At 38.8% G+C, this 17,302-nt stretch overlaps 3 protein-coding genes across 7 annotated transcripts; 1 reads left to right on the top strand and 2 right to left on the bottom strand.

Moving 5' to 3' along the window:
- Window positions 1-35: 35 nt before the first annotated feature.
- Window positions 36-4,897, bottom strand: cd151 (CD151 molecule). 3 transcript variants are annotated; one of them, XM_069708287.1, is made up of 9 exons: window positions 4,754-4,897; window positions 3,571-3,680; window positions 2,824-3,015; window positions 2,055-2,129; window positions 1,621-1,641; window positions 1,257-1,361; window positions 875-1,030; window positions 699-785; window positions 36-551 (listed from the first exon to the last, which is right to left on the bottom strand). In XM_069708287.1, exons 2-9 carry the CDS (start codon window positions 3,652-3,654, stop codon window positions 492-494), a joined length of 780 nt encoding a protein of 259 aa, XP_069564388.1. In that variant the 5' UTR covers window positions 3,655-3,680; window positions 4,754-4,897; the 3' UTR covers window positions 36-491. The 3 variants fall into 3 exon arrangements, with proteins under 3 accessions (XP_069564388.1, XP_069564390.1, XP_069564391.1); XM_069708289.1 differs by having other exon boundaries at window positions 881-1,030; XM_069708290.1 differs by lacking the exon at window positions 1,621-1,641.
- Window positions 4,898-5,101: 204 nt separating this feature from the next.
- Window positions 5,102-13,562, bottom strand: cracr2b (calcium release activated channel regulator 2B). 3 transcript variants are annotated; one of them, XM_069708325.1, is made up of 18 exons: window positions 13,523-13,562; window positions 11,606-11,862; window positions 11,417-11,528; window positions 11,174-11,321; window positions 10,118-10,264; window positions 9,944-10,034; window positions 9,757-9,852; window positions 9,484-9,671; window positions 8,795-8,866; window positions 8,561-8,615; window positions 7,576-7,655; window positions 7,358-7,478; window positions 7,032-7,158; window positions 6,841-6,922; window positions 6,590-6,704; window positions 6,227-6,334; window positions 6,029-6,105; window positions 5,102-5,358 (listed from the first exon to the last, which is right to left on the bottom strand). In XM_069708325.1, the coding sequence occupies exons 2-18, from the start codon at window positions 11,858-11,860 to the stop codon at window positions 5,274-5,276; spliced, it is 1,959 nt and encodes a 652-aa protein (XP_069564426.1). In that variant the 5' UTR covers window positions 11,861-11,862; window positions 13,523-13,562; the 3' UTR covers window positions 5,102-5,273. The 3 variants fall into 3 exon arrangements, with proteins under 3 accessions (XP_069564426.1, XP_069564427.1, XP_069564428.1); XM_069708326.1 differs by lacking the exons at window positions 5,102-5,358; window positions 6,029-6,105; window positions 6,227-6,334; window positions 6,590-6,704 and having other exon boundaries at window positions 6,845-7,158; XM_069708327.1 differs by lacking the exons at window positions 5,102-5,358; window positions 6,029-6,105; window positions 6,227-6,334; ... (3 more) ...; window positions 7,358-7,478; window positions 7,576-7,655 and having other exon boundaries at window positions 7,685-8,615.
- A 306-nt stretch (window positions 13,563-13,868) lies between these two features.
- Window positions 13,869-17,280, top strand: tmem138 (transmembrane protein 138). The gene is made up of 5 exons (XM_069708282.1): window positions 13,869-14,050; window positions 14,516-15,070; window positions 15,688-15,859; window positions 16,041-16,116; window positions 16,214-17,280. Exons 2-5 carry the CDS (start codon window positions 14,943-14,945, stop codon window positions 16,324-16,326), a joined length of 489 nt encoding a protein of 162 aa, XP_069564383.1. The 5' UTR covers window positions 13,869-14,050; window positions 14,516-14,942; the 3' UTR covers window positions 16,327-17,280.
- Window positions 17,281-17,302: the final 22 nt, after the last annotated feature.

The raw sequence follows: 17,302 nt of genomic DNA, 5'->3' as shown, positions 1-17,302 counted from the left end.
TAAAAGCTCAAAGACAAAGACCGATCTAAGAAATGTATAGTGGATCATAAATGACGAGCATCTTTTATTTACATCCCAAAAAGCAAACACTAAATTTCATATTCATTTTTAAAGCATATCTTTGGTAAATGCTGGTTGTTACATAAAAAAAAAAACCTAAATAAACATCAAAAAACTTTGATCGCAAAAGTAGCTACAGCATGTTCATATTTCTCTTCTCTTAGTTCATCCACACATCAATGTTTTGAACGTGAAATAGAGGATACATAAAGCATGCAATGGAGTTTTGCAGGGAAAAATAAAACGGTGCTGTCCAGCAGCATTATTGCGTTTCTAGTGTGTGTATTTTGAAGATGATCATGTCATAGTTTGAAGTAATAACACCACAGCATCACAGGGCTGTGGAAAAAAATTGGGGCTTTACAATACCTAAGCAAACACTGTACAATGAATAATGTGTCATATTTTGTGATACTCAAAACAGTCAAAATTCAGTACGGCTCTTCATTCAAATTCCAATAAAGGCAGTAAGTGAACATCATCCCCACAACCTGAAAGAAAACAGACACGAGGAATTTGTTATTTCCACACCGCACACATAAAACAACCATTGTTCACAGTTTAGCTATTACATTTTGCACAACATTAAAATAGATGTTTATATTAACCCCTATTTTGCTCATTGGTAAAGGCTTTACCTGTAGAAATGCAATCCCAATACCAACTGCACCGAGAATGTACAACTGACTCAGGATGAAGTCCTCTAATTTCATGATGCAGCCTCCCTTGGAGAACACGAGAGGGAAAATAAATTAAAATCTTGTTATAATTTACTATTTAGACATGCAGGGCCAACGGAAAGCTCTTCCTATACCTCCACCTTGTAGATATTAGAGGGATGGTCTCTGTGGCCACAAAGTTCACTGGGAGTTTTACAGCAGCTGTCAGGAACAAGCCGCTTATTTTCTGCCGCTTGGATCCACACACTCTCCATCCAGTCTGAGGAGTTGTGACTGCCACAACACTTAAACTGAGGGGGAGGCAGTTCAGGGAGGAACAAAGGGCCAAAAGCATGAGAAAATAGTGACCAACACAAAATTTCATTATCTAAAGGGATTGTTTGATCAAATTTAAAATGATATGATAAAACTGACAGTTGAAGTGACTGAGGTTAGGTTAGACTGAGGGTGTTACTCTTTTTTTTTTTTTTTATTGAAGCCATTTCCTGCTTTTATAACATTATCACCGTTCCTCACCTCTTGTTGTAGTTTGTCCACAGCCTGCGTGATGCTCTCTTCTCCCGGCTGCTGGTATTTCTGCACCATGGTGGTCTTCAGGTTCTGTCTGAGCCCCTCATCCAGCTGTGACACAGGAGAAGAACTTTAGTACATGGAAAAAAAATCTGTTAATAAAAAAATCCCTGTTCAAGTGTTTCAAAATACAAGGGCACAGATTCTCTGACAACACTCCCTGAATCACATGAGCATTCTTGAAAATGAATTTACAAATAAAAGCTTTTGTTGCTTGACTGACAAATTGCAAAGAGCGAAGACAAAGCTTATATCAACCTGTTAGAGAAACAGGTTGATATGAAATAGGAATCACACTTCAGCAGATTACCTGGTGGCAGAAAGGGAAACACTGGAGCAAGAAAAGGGGGGGAAGAAAGAGAGGTGTGAGAAAGATGGATGAAAACAGGACAAATGAAGAACGTGCACAGAAAGGCATGCGGAGCAGATTTCACAACAGAGTGCAGCAACTGCGGCATTGCATGACGGTTAGATCTTTCAAGGAAATGATGGGAAACATGGAATTATTTGAAAACACATGGCAGAACAGTGGAATGAAAAAATATACACAAAATAAAAGCAGAAAGGAAAGTGCAAGCTTTGTAAATGCTGCACTGACATTTAAAAATGTTAGATACAAAATATGTAAAAGTGCAAGGGTCATATTTGTATTGAAAATGACATCAATTGGACTAATATCAGCCACTGTATGCATTGGTCAAATATATATATAAACACATACCAGGAGAAGGTAAAGCACCTTACCTCTTGGTAGTTAATGTAGGCAAGGACACCAGCTATGATTTCCAGCAGGAAAATACAGAGCAACAAGACCAAATACTGCAGATAAACATGAAATAAACAAATAAACATAAGCTGGAATTTATAAATTACACCAATTTTGAGAAAGTGTTTTTGAAAGTGCATTTTTGTGCAAACAGAAGGCATTAAATTAAATTCTAAATATAATTTTAGCACTAAAAATGTCTGTACATCACTTAAACAAAAAACAAAAATACAAGTAATGCTGCAGAGATAAAGTGATTAAACTGTGGGAAAGGAAGTTATCTATTGCAAAGTTTGTGGGGAAAATGGAAATAGACATAACGTCACAGAGCTAGTGTAGGTCTGCTTTTGAATGATACCCTCTGACTGCGTCCGTCTGTCTGTCTGTCTGTCTCTCTCACACTCGTCAGTCCAAGCAGCCGCTTGTGATGCCCGTCATTCCTCTGGCATGAGCTGCACTCTAAATCTAAACTCTTAAAGACACACTGTGCGTGACTTTGTCTGTTATATCTGACAGGCATGCCTGACATAATGAGCTGCACTGAAAGCAGGCAGACGAGACAGAAGGTCACCACGGATTAACTTTCAACACATGACTTAGAGTAGGTGGTGTGTGTATAAACAGGAACTTAAGAGTGTTGTTTCTGGCATCACAAAAAGAAAAATGGGGTTTGAGCTTTGGTGGAGTGAAGTAAAACAGAATCAGTTTTTCTGTTACAGACTGTTTATGTGGGACTGATCACCTTACCACTATCAAAAGACTCTTCATCTCCTTCAAAGTGGCACAGCATCCAATCAACCCGGTCATTATTACAATGACCCCAGCGGTTATCAGGATGTAAGCTGAGGCTGAGTAGGAGCTGGAGTTCAATAAACTGATGTAGTCGCTCTTTTCCACCAGAGTCCACACTCCCACTGCCAGCACCGCCCCTCCCGCCAGCTGACAAGAGAATACTGTTATCAGCTCAATTCAAACCAGATGCTCATATCAAGACTGCGGCACATCATTTTTAGCAGTTTTAACTTAGCTCCAAATGTGGTTGTGATGCAAACAAGACAACGCCTTGGGCTGTAAGCCTTAAGAGATGTGCAGCTAAAATCTCTGAGTGAATACTGGTTAGACGAGGTTGTACAAGAACTGATCAGTTGATCCTTAAAGCATGAAAGAAATTAAAAGTTAATAAAGCAAAAAATGTAAGAAAGTAAAAGTTGCACTGCCTCTTAAAGACAGACGGTATTTGGTATGCTTTCACCTGTTGGCTCCACATTAACTATTGAAATTACTGAAAAAATAGTACATTTCCAACAGTGAGAAACAACAGAAAGTGTGTAAACTGTGTCGTGATTCTGTGTATGTCATGTGAAGCAAGGCATGAATTTAATGTTGCAACTTTAAGTTAATTATTACTGACAATCATAGCATTCAATAGAGCTGATAGCAGAGTTTTGTTATCTTAAATTCTGTGAAAATCTTCACACTCCCTCATTACCTTACCCAGAAAAGAACATTGAAGAGAAGAAGCAGATATTTCAGACAAATCGTCCCACAGGTATGTGTTTTTTCACCTTGAGCTTCCATCCTGAAAAAACACGTCAGTCTGTAAACTGATACACAAACAGAAAACAGCCAAATATCAAACTCCAAGATTTTTTGGGGGGAATCAATTAAAATAGCATAACAACAAAAAAAATACCTCCCTGAAGAGTGAACACCAGATGCTCTGAGAGCAGCTCCTACCTCCCACCTCTGTTCTCCAACAGATTATTATCACAGTTTTCTGCTTCTAAACTTGCACTATGGCAGGCCCACAGTGTTAATGCCGTATCTGATTGAGACTAGTTAGCTGCGCTCTACATATAAGAAGTTCCTCTTTCAGTCTGCTTTAGTTCCACCTTTAGTGCGAGAAGTTGATTTACTGGGTGGATCTCAGGCACAGCTGCAGCAGCTTTTCTGAAAACACATCATCTTTGTTAGGGTTTTACATCTATTGCTTTTAACTAACAATAGACTGAAATGTGTTGGAGGTTTCAAACTTGCATCAAGTTGCTATAACAGAGCAATGGAAAGAGCGCACAGATGACATCATATATGTTGTGGGGAAAATATAACTTGCGTCACGTGTCATCCATATATATATATACATATGTATGTATGTATATATATATATATATATATATATATATATATATATATATATATATATATATATATATATATATATATATATATATATATATATATATATATATATATATATATATATACACATATATATGTAACGTAAGCTTATTATCTCACTCTTCACTGATACATTGTTAACTTTTTACTCTTTGCTTCATGGTTTAGTGAAAGTCTGTTTTTATCCTAACCCGAAACTGAAATTCCCTCTGCTTCTATTTTAAGAAAAGTTGTGACTCTGAGCATCATGGGATTATAAACTTTAGGCACCAGTGAATGTCCCCCTTTCCAAAGATAAACAAATCAAGGAGGTTAAATAATAAAATAATAAACACAATAAACACATAAACCCATAAGAACATGCTTTTAAGACAAAACACAAACGTAATGAGTGAATGTAACCGAAAACAATATCCTAATGGTCATATTCAGAGTTATTTTTAACTCCGTGTCATGGAAAAACTGCTCTCCCTTTTCGCTGAGACCAAAATACTCCTACCTGATTTTAGATGGTGGGCCCCTGAAGGATGTAGATTATCGGGGTAACGTCTTCCTGGATCTCACTAACCCCAGTGTCAATGTGCTACTGTCTGTGAAGGTTAACTGCAACAGTGTAAGTTCTCAGCTGACAGTCAGGGCGCAGCGTCTGAGTGTTTGTCCTCTTTTGGCTCAACATGCAGCTCGCCCCTCCACGAGTCATTCAGAGTCCTGGTCTGCCCCCTGCTGGTTTCTCATGCATATGCGCTCTACTGGCACTAAAACTAGTGTAAAACACTAAAACACTGTTCAATCATTTCAAAAAGGCCACAATAAGAAAGGAGTCACCAAAGATACCTTTTATTGGCGGTATTATAAAGATACATAACAACTTAGGTAAATATTTCAAACACTATTCAGTAAACTTGTTCACAGAAAGATGTCACTGTTTGTGTCTTAAAATGAGTGACCTCAGGACTTGATGAGCCATTGTTTTGCTGAGTGTTTTTTTTTTTTTTTTTCAAAGGCCTGTCCTCTGCTGTTTATGTACAGCAGCCTCTTTTAGTCGTGTCCTCAGTCAATAAAAGTGCATCTTTACATTGTTGGTCATGCCGGGTAACCAACACCCTAAAATGAAGAAATACAAATTTATGTGCAACACAGACCACATTTGAGAATAACACTTAATTTACATTTCAAAGCTTTGATCCTGTTACAATAGTAGTAAAACACCTTTAAAAACAGTTTATTAGGTACGCCTAATTTCTATCAGTAATAACCAAATATGAGAAATAGTGTTGAATTATTATTCAGTTACAATTACGTTTAAGTTATTACTTAATTTTACTTAATACATTGACAGTAAATTAATCCGCAACACTTTTAATAATCAATCACTGATGCAAGTAATTCATCAAGTGAAAAGTATGTTGGTTCCAGCTTTACAAATGTGAAGAATTGCGGCTTTTACTGGGTTAATTTTTCCATGTAAATGGAATACCTTTAAGTTTGGTACTGTTCAATTCAGCTTTTTCAATGCAATTATTTGAGTTGAGCAATTCAAATTTAAATCTAAATGATTCATATTTAGTACTACAGCCTCAAAATTCACCAGTTGACCAATACCTTTCTAACAGTTTCATAAAAAAACTGACCATTATAACCTGTGTGAAAATATGATTTATTGCAGAATATGATTATTACGATTATTTATTTATCGTTTACATTATAAAATATGGCCACAATGAAAGGTTATTCAGTAAGAAATGATGTGCAGTAAAGAAATGTGATGCCATACCCAGCCAGGTGAGTCATCAGCTCCTCCACGTTACATCCAGTCTTGGCACTGCACTCGTAAAATAAAGCTTGGTGTTGCTGTAAAACCCCCCCCAAAAAGAAAATGTTCCTTTATTTATTCCAAAGACACTTTCCCTCTTAGCGGAGGCTTTGAATAAATCACAGCACAAAGCTGGTTGAATATTTAAATGCAACTCACCTCGGCCAGCCTCTGCCCCTCTCTTGTTGTCACATTTCTGTTGCAACTGTCCGCCATGTCCAACTTGTTCCCCAGCAGCATCAGTACGGCACCATCACACATCTTTTCCTGGGACAGACGTACAACAGATTACTTGATTGGGCATACACCAGTGCTATGCTATGCTATGCTATGCTATTTCACCGTCTGCTCGAAAATAACAACAACAAAAAGTTTAAATAAAAGGCAGAATTAATTTTTTTTTTAAATAACTTGTGTCTACTGAGATTCCTACTGCACATTTTCATCAATGACCTATATTCAAATTAGAACAAAGTGTTTTGCATGTTTTTCCATCCTTCCATGATACCTCCACCTGCTCACCTTCACAGAGTCCATCCATCCTCTCACTGCGGTGAAGGAGGCGGAGTGAGATACGTCATACATGGTGAGGACAGCGTCAGCCTTTCGGTAGTATTGTTCAGTGATGCTGCGATACCTGAAAAAGAAATAAGTGAGAAGAATAAGAACACGTATAACTCCCACAAAAAGTAAAACAAATAGGTGGATAATGTATTAAGCTTGGATGCATCTTAGATGGTGTTGTGTGTTATCTGTGAAGCCACATGTCTGACCTCTCCTGTCCTGCAGTGTCCCAGAGCTTCAGTGTGATGGTGGTGGAGTCCAGAGTTAAAGTCTTAATCTGAAAATCGATCCCTATAAACAACAAAGCCCCATGGTTTCATATTTCACATATATACATACACTTACATTCACTTACACTAAGGAGCATATTAACCATTGTGATGATAAAAGAAAAACTTACCGACAGTAGCGCTCATTTTGCTGTGGAAGTGTCCAGTGCAGTAGTGTTGGATGAATGAGCTCTTACCCACACCCGAGTTACCCAGAAATACCACCTTGAACACTCGCTGAGGACTGACAATTGTGCTCTAAAATTCAGGTAAAGTGACCAAATTTAACATGTTGATATCAAGCTAATATTTCAGTATAATTCTTTTTGCCTTTAACAGGGATGTTTTTGCCAAAGTCATAATAAAGTATTGCTCTCTTTTTCTGCTGCATCTGTGTTGTTAAAGTGATAGTTTCAGGATAAATTGTGTATGTTTGTAGGTTTAATATTTTCCCTACCTGAGTTTGGGTCTTTTCAACATTTTTAGACCTGTCTCTACATGACCGCTGGTGTCTCTTGGATGCATTTGTCACCTCTTTCTGTTTGTCCTGCTCCAGCTCATCAGAAGAGCTCAGCTGTCTTCAGAATCAACGAATACACAAAATTAGTGGCTTACTAAAGGCAATCTGCCACATTACTGCATAAATGACAAATGTATGCAGTTATTCATACAAACCTTTTCATTGGCTTGTCTTGCAGTAAGTAGTTACCTATGATTGACCCTCTCTTCTGCAAAGGCTTTGTGACATTTGGATTCTAAAAAAGGTTTTTTGTGGAAAGTGAGGAGGAAGAAATGAGCAGCATTAAGGTCTAATAAATGTAAATAGATTTTTAGAGTATTAAATACTTGAATGCACGATGGTGCATATTTAAGGAACATCAACTGACATCTTCAAATTGCTTAAAACAGGTCGATTATTTACGGCGTACACTTAAAAAACAGGAATGCAGTCCAAATGTGACATTTATTCTGCTAAAAAGTAGTTTAACACTGTAATTAATTTTTTTAAAACACACTTATTTTTTTATAAATTATATGAAAAGAAAACAAATACAAGAAATAAGCAACATGCATGCATTGTGTTGTGACTAGTCTCTTGAATGAATATTCTGCATTATTTGTCAGTCTTGTTTAGAAAAGGTCGAGCGAAGGTATAATTCAAAACAGACATAAACTGTGAATAGCTTTGGCAAATATGATATATAGTATGTTCATTTTCTCAAAGAATATGAGTGTAATTAAATGCAACCCGCTAACAGAAGATAGATTAGCAGTCATTTGAGAGCTGTGATCAATTACTGACCAACTTCAGTTCACCTGAATAAATTGGTACAAAATTACTAATAAACATATACTGTATATGTATAACACTTTTTCCTTCAAGTTGACACAGGACAGAATAAACGCCAATTCAACAAAATCCTTCACCTCACTGAGCACATCTACAGGAAAAACAACGGTGTCAGTGACATTAATCAATAACCAAACAATAACAGCTGCCCACATAAATAATCATTGTCCAGAAGATGGAGTTAAGCATGAAGCTATCCCATGACTTAGCTTAGGGTGGATACACCTGCTGTGTCCACAGCGTGCAAAGGTCGTCATTGAGGTAGTAAGTTAATGGAAGAGGAGGTGGGATGGAGTGTCTGTCACTAACCCTCTTCTGCAATTGTTGGGCGTCTTTCTCATCTCGCAGCCTTCTGTTCATATCCCTGACGCAGAAACAGAAATTAATCTAGAGATATTCTCACACTGGTTGTTTCAAATGACGGATTGTGAAATGAAAAAAAATACAAACACAATTCACTTTCATTGTTTTAGAGATACAGTTCCACCTTTAAATTTTGTCAGGAAAAGTATTTAATCTTCAGCAACAGCTGTTAAGACTGACCTCAATATCTCCAGCTGTCTCAAGAGGCTATCCTTCTCCTTCTTCATGTTTCTTGATACATTTATCACATTTCTACAATAAGCAAACAAAAGACTGTTGAGTCTGGTGATATACTTTTTTTTCTTATTGTAAATAAATCCTGTGAAAAGAGCAAAGCCAACAAATAATTGATCCAGGAAGCAGTTATTGATGGGTATTTAAAATCAAATAAAGGTTATTTCTCTGTTGCATGTTCCTTGAAAAACAGGTTACAGTGATGGGTTTCAGAGGGTCTTCAGCAGAAACCAGTGTGTTTCGGGATTTGGGCCACAAACAGGGTGGAAAGTCAGAAAGTCAGAGACTAACACGTCGTTAGTTTGGTCTATTTGTGTGATTTCTAATAAAATATATAATTATAAATGATCGTCATCATTCTTTGAAATTTGATCAGCTGTCTGCCATCTAGAAGTACATTTTTACTCTCGACAGAGAAAACAAGTCCAGATAATTGTTTACATGAATCGTATTTTTGTCCATTTAAAACTGGTCTGAGCAAAACAACTTTTCATCGGGAGCGAAGCCGTCATGCCTTTTCAGAGAAATTATTTTGAAATCAAATTATCATCATTATAATTACATCGGAGTGTGTTTTTATGACTGAATTCTTCATGTTAAACTTCAGGCATGTTCTGGTGCTGGTGGACACTCACCTCTGTCTGGCCACTTGCTCCTGGGCAGTGTTGACCTGGATCATGTTGAGTTGACCCAGAGCGGCCTGCAGCTGCTCTCTGCTGCTCTCCACTTGCTCCTGTAACTGGACGTTGAGGCTCTGCAGCTGCCAGTTCTGCTCCTTAATGCTTGTTTGCTCGCAGCTCAGCTGCTGCATTCTGGTCTCAAGCTGAGGATGAGGGAAGAGAAGGTCCCGTTAACATTAAGCTTCTACCCTTCTTTTGAAATAACTTGAGTACCGTTTGGATGCCCACCTCTTTCTGTTTGTTTAATGTACTCTCCAACTCTTGATCCCGCATCATCAGCTCTTCCTCAAGTTGTTGCCCTCTCTGCTTCTGGTTAATACTGCCCTTGATTTTACAATGAATTCATGAAATGTCAATTTTATGATCTCTCTTGTTAAATGGCACAACAGCTGGACTAACTAGTACATGTTTGTACCTGAGCCAGGCGCTTCTCCCTCTCCTCTCTGATCTGATTTTCCATTTCTTCATATACGGACCGAACGACCTGATCATGTTCACTCTCCCGTCTGAAACAGAACAAAGTAGAATTAATTTAGAAAACACAACACTCTCAGTCACACTGGGCAGGAGTCATGTAGCAGGTTGTGACCTGCGGAGAACTTGTTCCAGACTGTCTCTTTCTCTGATGGTGTCCTGTAGATGGGACACTGCGTGGACCAGGACACCCTCCAGGGCACTGAGCAGCTCTGGTCTGTCTTTCTTGAGTTCACACCACAGAGAACAGAGCTCCTGCTGACTGACACACAACACAATACACAACAAATGACTGAAAGCATCAAACCTTAACCAAACAACACCACTCACTGGTGTCACGAGAAGGTTCCGAGTAAAATGAACAACTGTATAGATACTTCATGGACATCAAGAGCAACAAGCACTTCTGCTGGTCACCTAAACAAAATAAGCATACTCTAAATATGATAGAATTTGAATTGTTTGGTGAAAAAACTAGTTTTTGACTTTTGTTGTTAGAAAGAACAACAGATACTCACTGCCTCACTTTATTAGGTGCACCTGAAGAATCTAATGCAACGTGCTACAACAGCTTTATCATAAACTTTATAATGGTCAGTTTCTGTGAAAGCCTTTTGAAAGATCTGTTTATTACTGAGTAGTGGTGGTCTACAAGACTACATCATATTGAAATATGTTTCAAATTTTCTCTCATGTTCGTAAATGTGAGGAGCAAAACATTGGAAACACCTCTTAATTTAATACTGTGCAGTAAATATGTTAGAAATATACAATATTTTGTAATATATTCAAAGTTGTATTAAAGTGGCACTGAATATTTTCTGTCAGCTGTGTACAAAAGGAAAAGTACATCATGTAGTGTTTATTTACATTTTTATTGAATTATTCTTTCTTTCTTTCTTTCTTTCAACACTTCACTTCACTATGCTTCAGCTTTTCTTTAATATGCAAATGTCAATATTCATAATTTAACACACAAATGCTTTGTCTGTGTGCCAAATGGGTAAACTTTAAATATAACTAAAACCAGTTTCTGAGGCTTTTAGAAAGATAATGTACTAATATTTGAAGATAGGTGCTATATTGTTGCTGCTGTCACGGTCAGTTGGGTAATCTTTGTGAACAGTCTTGATGCAATTTAAAGCCAATAAATGTGTGACACTGATCTTACTCTTTGAAAAGTTCATCAGCACCAAGCTCCATGAGTACGTTTACAAATTTGGCTGCAGTGGAGTCCTGGGACCAGTCCATCTCATCCACATCCTCCTCTGCTTCATCTGGACTCAGCTCAGTCGTCCCCTCTAATCCCACCATCTCACCTGCTCCACGCAGAGAAGAACAGACGAACCAGATGTGACTTAATTAACTATAGCTTTGCCTTTAAGTCTAAAATCCCTTGCTGCACTACACTCACCCAGTCCTGTCTGGAACTCAACAGGAGTGAGGAATCCATTGCTCTCTCGGTCAAGACTTTCAAATACCATCTCCAGCTGTTCAGGGGACAGCGGCAACTCTCTCTGCAGCCTCTGACGGGAAGAACACGGAAAGTTCAACACTCCACAACCAGTCTTCAGGTTGTTATTCTACTATATTAGCTGCTTACCTGCATATCGCGTTTTGTGATGAACCCTTTGCCCTCCTTGTCACACAGCACAAACAGCTCTTTGGCTTTGCCCTTGGTCTCTGCCTGCGGACTCAACGGCACTGGCTCCCTGGAACGAGGTGAAGGCAGCGGACTACATCCCCAACCTGGCCTGAGGCTCCCAGCTTGTAGACTCTGCGGTCTCGGGCTCACTGGTACTGCCTCACCACTGCCTTGACCAACCAGCACCTCGTCATCATTCAGCCACTTAGACATCACTGTACAGAGACAGATGGGGGTAGGTAAGCAATAAGGGATCAATATGTCTATCAATAGGTACTGCCTACATGCTCATGTTGACCTCCTGGTCTCCAAATTCATTAATATTTCATCATTGATCCCTTAATAATAACATCTGTCTTGTACAAGTCAAACATTTTTACTCTCTTGATAAACTAGAATGACTTTAAGGACAGTTTTTGCTGCAAGCTACTGCGAGAAGTAAGCCACACAGGTCCTCCCTTGTCAAACATGAGGTGCAGAACAAACTAACTACTGCGACTGTACACATTATCAACAGCTGTTGTGATCAGCTGTCAGTCATGGCTGCACTACAATTTATAACTGTTTAAGTAATCCAGTATGACAGCATGTTTTTGAGGAAATTATTTTATGTATTTCTGTCCAAAATGTTAACTCCAAGGAGAGGTATGAAAATAAGTTTTAGCTCCAGACAGCAGAGCCAGCTGTCGTCACTGCTGACTTAGATGAAGGAAACTCAGCCCGTAGGTGCGTACTAGGATGTGAGGAGGGCAAAAAACAGGACAGAGTCATGTGAGAAGAGGAATTACTGTGGACTTGAAGGGGAGGGCAGATAGCTATGGGAGAGGAGATGCAAATTAAACATTTGCAGTTGTTTGCATTGTCAAAAGTGAATTACCACAATCGCAAACAAATTTGACTCTGAAGAGCTGTGGGGGAAATGCATCTGGGTAACTCCATGGGTATTCATAAAACAGGGATTCATGGTGGATATGAGAATCACACACAATCACTCCTCAAGTTAGATGACATAACTATGACACAGCAAGAGCATAAATTATAAATAGTTTAAAAAGTCAAATCAACTACAAATATTCCCAAACTGACCCAGGAGAAAGAGTTCTAGCTGCTCATGTGAGATTCACCATGAATTGAAATCAGCCTCAGTGTTAAAACAAATACTGCCTCACCTTCCTGTCTCTCCACTCTTGCTATCTATAAAGGCATAACAGTGATATATGTTCTGAAAATAGTAGTAAAATATCTTGATGAGCTATGCAAGCTTAAAAACTTGCTGGGATTACAGATAAGTAACTTATGTAAACATTGTATGTTAAGGATTTCGTCTGTCAAGCCAGACTCCCATTTAGCCAACAGCCACGCCAAAGGTCAAATAAACTTCAGTACACCTAACACAATACTCAGCAAGCTCGGTGTATGGTGCAAACGCAAAGTGCTCTACATTCAGTGAAAGTGACATGTTGGAGATGACAAAAACTATTAACACCAGACGATATTCGGTCTGACTGTGGGTTTAACTGTGAACATATGTTGAAAACACTGTCAGCTCTGTTAATAAAACTGACAGCACGTGTGAAATGTTGATAAGGGTCTACGACTCTACCAAGAGTTTCACTAAAAAACCCACCTTAGAGTGAATTAAATGGCTCACATACACTTAAGAGCAATGGATCAAGCAGAAGAAAAAATAAAACCAGCAGCATGGAGCAACGTACATTTATTATTTAAGAAGAAAAGAGCCCCACACAATTACAAACAATCCGTAGCAAAGCAGAGACATGGTAAACATAAACACGGTCTTAATTTATCGAAGAAACTCGCAATGCATTATTGTATATCAATTCGGGGAAGTTGGAGAAACTTAAAAATACTCACCGCTGAATGCAGGTGTCCACTACCTGTGATCACCTTCTTCAGACAAGTACTCCCTCCAGCAGTTAGGTGGCAGTGACGAACAGGTACTTTGGACTTTACCGTAATACTGAGAGCAGCGCGGGAATTAAGAAGCTCCATATTTCCAACTAAATGGTCGTATTGGCTGCTTTTCATTTTCACAAAGCAGCTCGTTTAGTCACAAGTAGGGGATTTAGATGTTTTGATTAACCAATGGACATAAAACGAATGTAGCCGTCTCTGTGTTTTGGGTACATTTATTTCTGGGGAAAATCAAGGGAACCTATAAATTATTTATTACGGTACAAAGTAGCGTTACCATGGATTTTACGGAAATACATACGTTACCGCTAAAAAAAAAAAAAAACCCAAAACAAAACAAAACAGCAACAGACGCTTTAAGTGGGAGGCTTTCCTTGTGGACAAAAGGGGAAATATGAGTTGTTACGTGGTTCTTCCCGGCGGAGAGTGACTTGTTTTTGTACATCACACGGTTTTGTTTTTTTTATGGTGAGTATGATGTTTGTGAGGTGTACTTGTGTAACTGAGCAAAATCTTGCGGGAGTTCCTCGGAGTTGAGACGAGGTCTGTGCCCGTGGCAAACCGAGGAGTAACTCTTATTACCCGTCTTCAAGATGATCAAAAATAACGATCGGCTGCCGTCGTGGTAGATTAGTCAAAGCAAGAAAGGGATCACATCACGAGAAAAACAAGAGCTGATGTCCGCGTTAAATTAAGTCAAATCTGTAATCCCAGCCGTGACCTTTCCATGACCGCCTGTATAACAGCACGAGCACTTACATGGTCAGGTTTACTGCTTATTTAGCTGTCTGAATTAGACTAAAACTTACATCAACCCCTCAGGCTGAGAAACGAGTCCGTGCCATGATTACACACCGGAGGAGGGTGGACATTTTGCATCGCTTTAAAACATTAAAACATTTGTCTTTTTCTGGCCTCTGGTCTTCCTCACAGGTGGTGCAGCAAATTCTGATGGGATTTTCCACACGAAAGATGTCAATATGCAGCTTTTGAGAAGATCAAACCCATTTCATCTGATATCTTGGACAGCTTGCAACCATCGAGGAGATATTTCTTCATCAAATACAACAAGCATCATGTTTCTTGACAGAGGAACAAACTGGAGTGAAGAATACATCAAGCCGTAGAGTATTTATGGAAAAAGGCTTCACTGCTGACTGTGAATGGACAAGTTTGAACTCATTAATTTCTTCTAGACCTCCACACAGTTTTTTGTACTGAAGTATGTGGGAGGTGAATACCGACCACATAGATGTGTATCACCATCAAGTACCTGCAACTGTAAGGATAATCATCCAGAAGAAAGGGGCAGAATAGAGTGTGAAGCTCCCTGGTTTGCAGGATCAGTCTGCGCCTGAAGATGCTCCAGACTGGCAACTACTCCCTGGTGCTCCTGATCCAGCTGACAATGTTGGCCTATGACCTCTTCGTCAACTCCTTCAGTGAACTTCTGCGGGGAGCACCTGTCATCCAACTTGTGCTTTTCATGTGAGTAACGCACCAACATGCTGAGAAAAATGTTACAGATATTTTCACTCAATCAACACTCATCTTATCGATTTATTTGATTACTCATTGTTCGAGTTACTTGTCAAGTAAAACATCAAACGTGTGCTGGTTATAGCTGGTTACAAGTGTGCAAACTTGCTCACTTTTGGTTACATATTTCATATCATTATCATATTTCTATAAATGAACATCTTTAGGGTTTGGGGGGACATTTAGAGACATTTTTTTTTTTACCTCTGGGTTTTCATCATTTGATTAAGGAACTATTTAACAGATAAAGTCATTAGATTAATCAATAATGGAAAAAGTACTGGCCACATTACATGTTTTTCTAGAGCTAGTCATTATACATATAGGGTATATCTTGTTTGTGTATCTAAGCTATCTTTGTTGGAAAACAGTTTACAAGTCCTGCATTGTATTGCTCTCCCGGACATCATCAGATCTATATTGTTTACACTTTGCTGTTGCATGAAAGAGTAGTTGAAAGTCCAGGTCAAGCACTTTGAGCTGCATTTCTTGTATGAAAGGTGCTATACAAATAACGTTTTTTATTATTATTATTATATTGAAATGAATGAAAACTGTGTTTGCAGCATTCAGGATATCGCCATCCTGTTCAACTTGATCATCATCCTCCTGATGATGTTCAACACCTACGTGTTCCAGGTCGGCCTGGTGTCTCTGCTGCTGGAGAGGTTCAGGGCTCTGCTGGTGTTCTCCGCCGTTTACCTGACCCTCAGCATCTGTTTCCACTGCTGGGTGTTGGTACGCTCTGTCACACTTTCACAGTGCACATTAAAACTCGCATTTGAACAAGTTTCTAAGTGAAATGTTGATCTAATTAAGGCCATCCATTCAGAAAATGTTTTGTCTTAAATCAAGAGTACTGTGCACGGAGTTGACCCATAACTGTTATACCTGAGAGGCATTTTCCTTTTTTTTGTAGAATCAAAGATGGATTGACTCGACCCGTTTCGTTTGGACAGATGGTCTTCAAGCTCTTTTTGTTTTCCAGAGAACAGGTAATTGGTGGATAAATTCGAAGGCATAGTTTCCATCACATTAATCACCACAGCTGCTCTGATGTCACCGAGTAACTGTCCTTCTTTGTGTTAACAGCGTCTGTGTTGTATTACTACTTATACAAACGCACAGCGGAGTACATGGGAGACCCGAGGCTGTACGAGGACTCTCTGTGGCTCCGCGATGCCTTCGCCAGAGCTCGTCAGTGAAGAAGGGACAGTTTTAAGAGAAACTTAAAAGGAACTGCAAAGACCCCATTTGTCCTTATAACACTGGTCGTCATCATCATCAGCTACCCTGGAGTTTGGATTATTTTCTTTCTTTTTTTTTTATGGATTTGACACTTGGAAAGCATTGCACTACTAGGCATATATAACAAAGAGAAGGCTGATGTTTAACACTGATGGAACTCGTAAACATGTAGTGAGGATAAAGAAAGGTCTCAACCCCGTCTGTGTTTACTGGCTCTTCGTAGCCAACGGGGCAGCCGGTTAAATGGTTTACAGTGACGGGTAAGCCAAGCATGCCGTGTTCAGTATTGTATTAATCAGGATTGAGTCAGTTAATCTATGTGGCCTTGTAAATCCCTTTGGGTTGCAGACAGTGCAACACATTGAAAGAATGTTCAAAGCTGAGGAAAGGTTTGTTTTGATCTGTATCAATGAACCATTTTTAGAATAATGTGCAGTCATGTTTTTGGTTGGATAGTTCTGTTATTAAAAGGAAGAGATCAGATGGTTTATTTTGCCTTATGGAAGGTTAGTTTGTGCTGTTTACATGGTTAATGTCATTTTATTCAGTCAATTTTCACATGTACTCGGTTGTCTTTGTCCGGAGATCTTTGAATGTGTTCCCGCCATTTTTATTAAACAATCCTTCTCTAATTCCGGTGTAATCCTTCATCACTAGGGTAGTCGGTATTATCCTGGAGACAAGGTGAAACAGACTGCTCTATTTTTAACACGTAGATTAATCAGGGATTGAGGTTTTACACACTGCTAGTGAACCGCACCACAAATAGCCTTCAGTGTGTCAAAACAACCTATTCGGAAGAAATCTACAGGTTATGTTACAGTGCATTTGGTTTTATATGACTGTTAATCTATGATAAAAAATGGAATCTCTGGATCTTTATAACAAACATCACACAGGTATCAGGTTAAACAAACAAACAAACACACCAAA

The sequence above is a fragment of the Brachyistius frenatus genome, unplaced genomic scaffold (genome assembly GCF_029030835.1).
Source record: "Brachyistius frenatus isolate BFR_SWC_R1_liver_20210118 unplaced genomic scaffold, ASM2903083v1 Contig_74, whole genome shotgun sequence".
In the NCBI taxonomy this organism is placed as follows: domain Eukaryota; kingdom Metazoa; phylum Chordata; class Actinopteri; family Embiotocidae; genus Brachyistius; species Brachyistius frenatus.
Note: the sequence above shows the minus strand (reverse complement) of the source record. Positions and strands in the feature narration are given on the sequence as shown.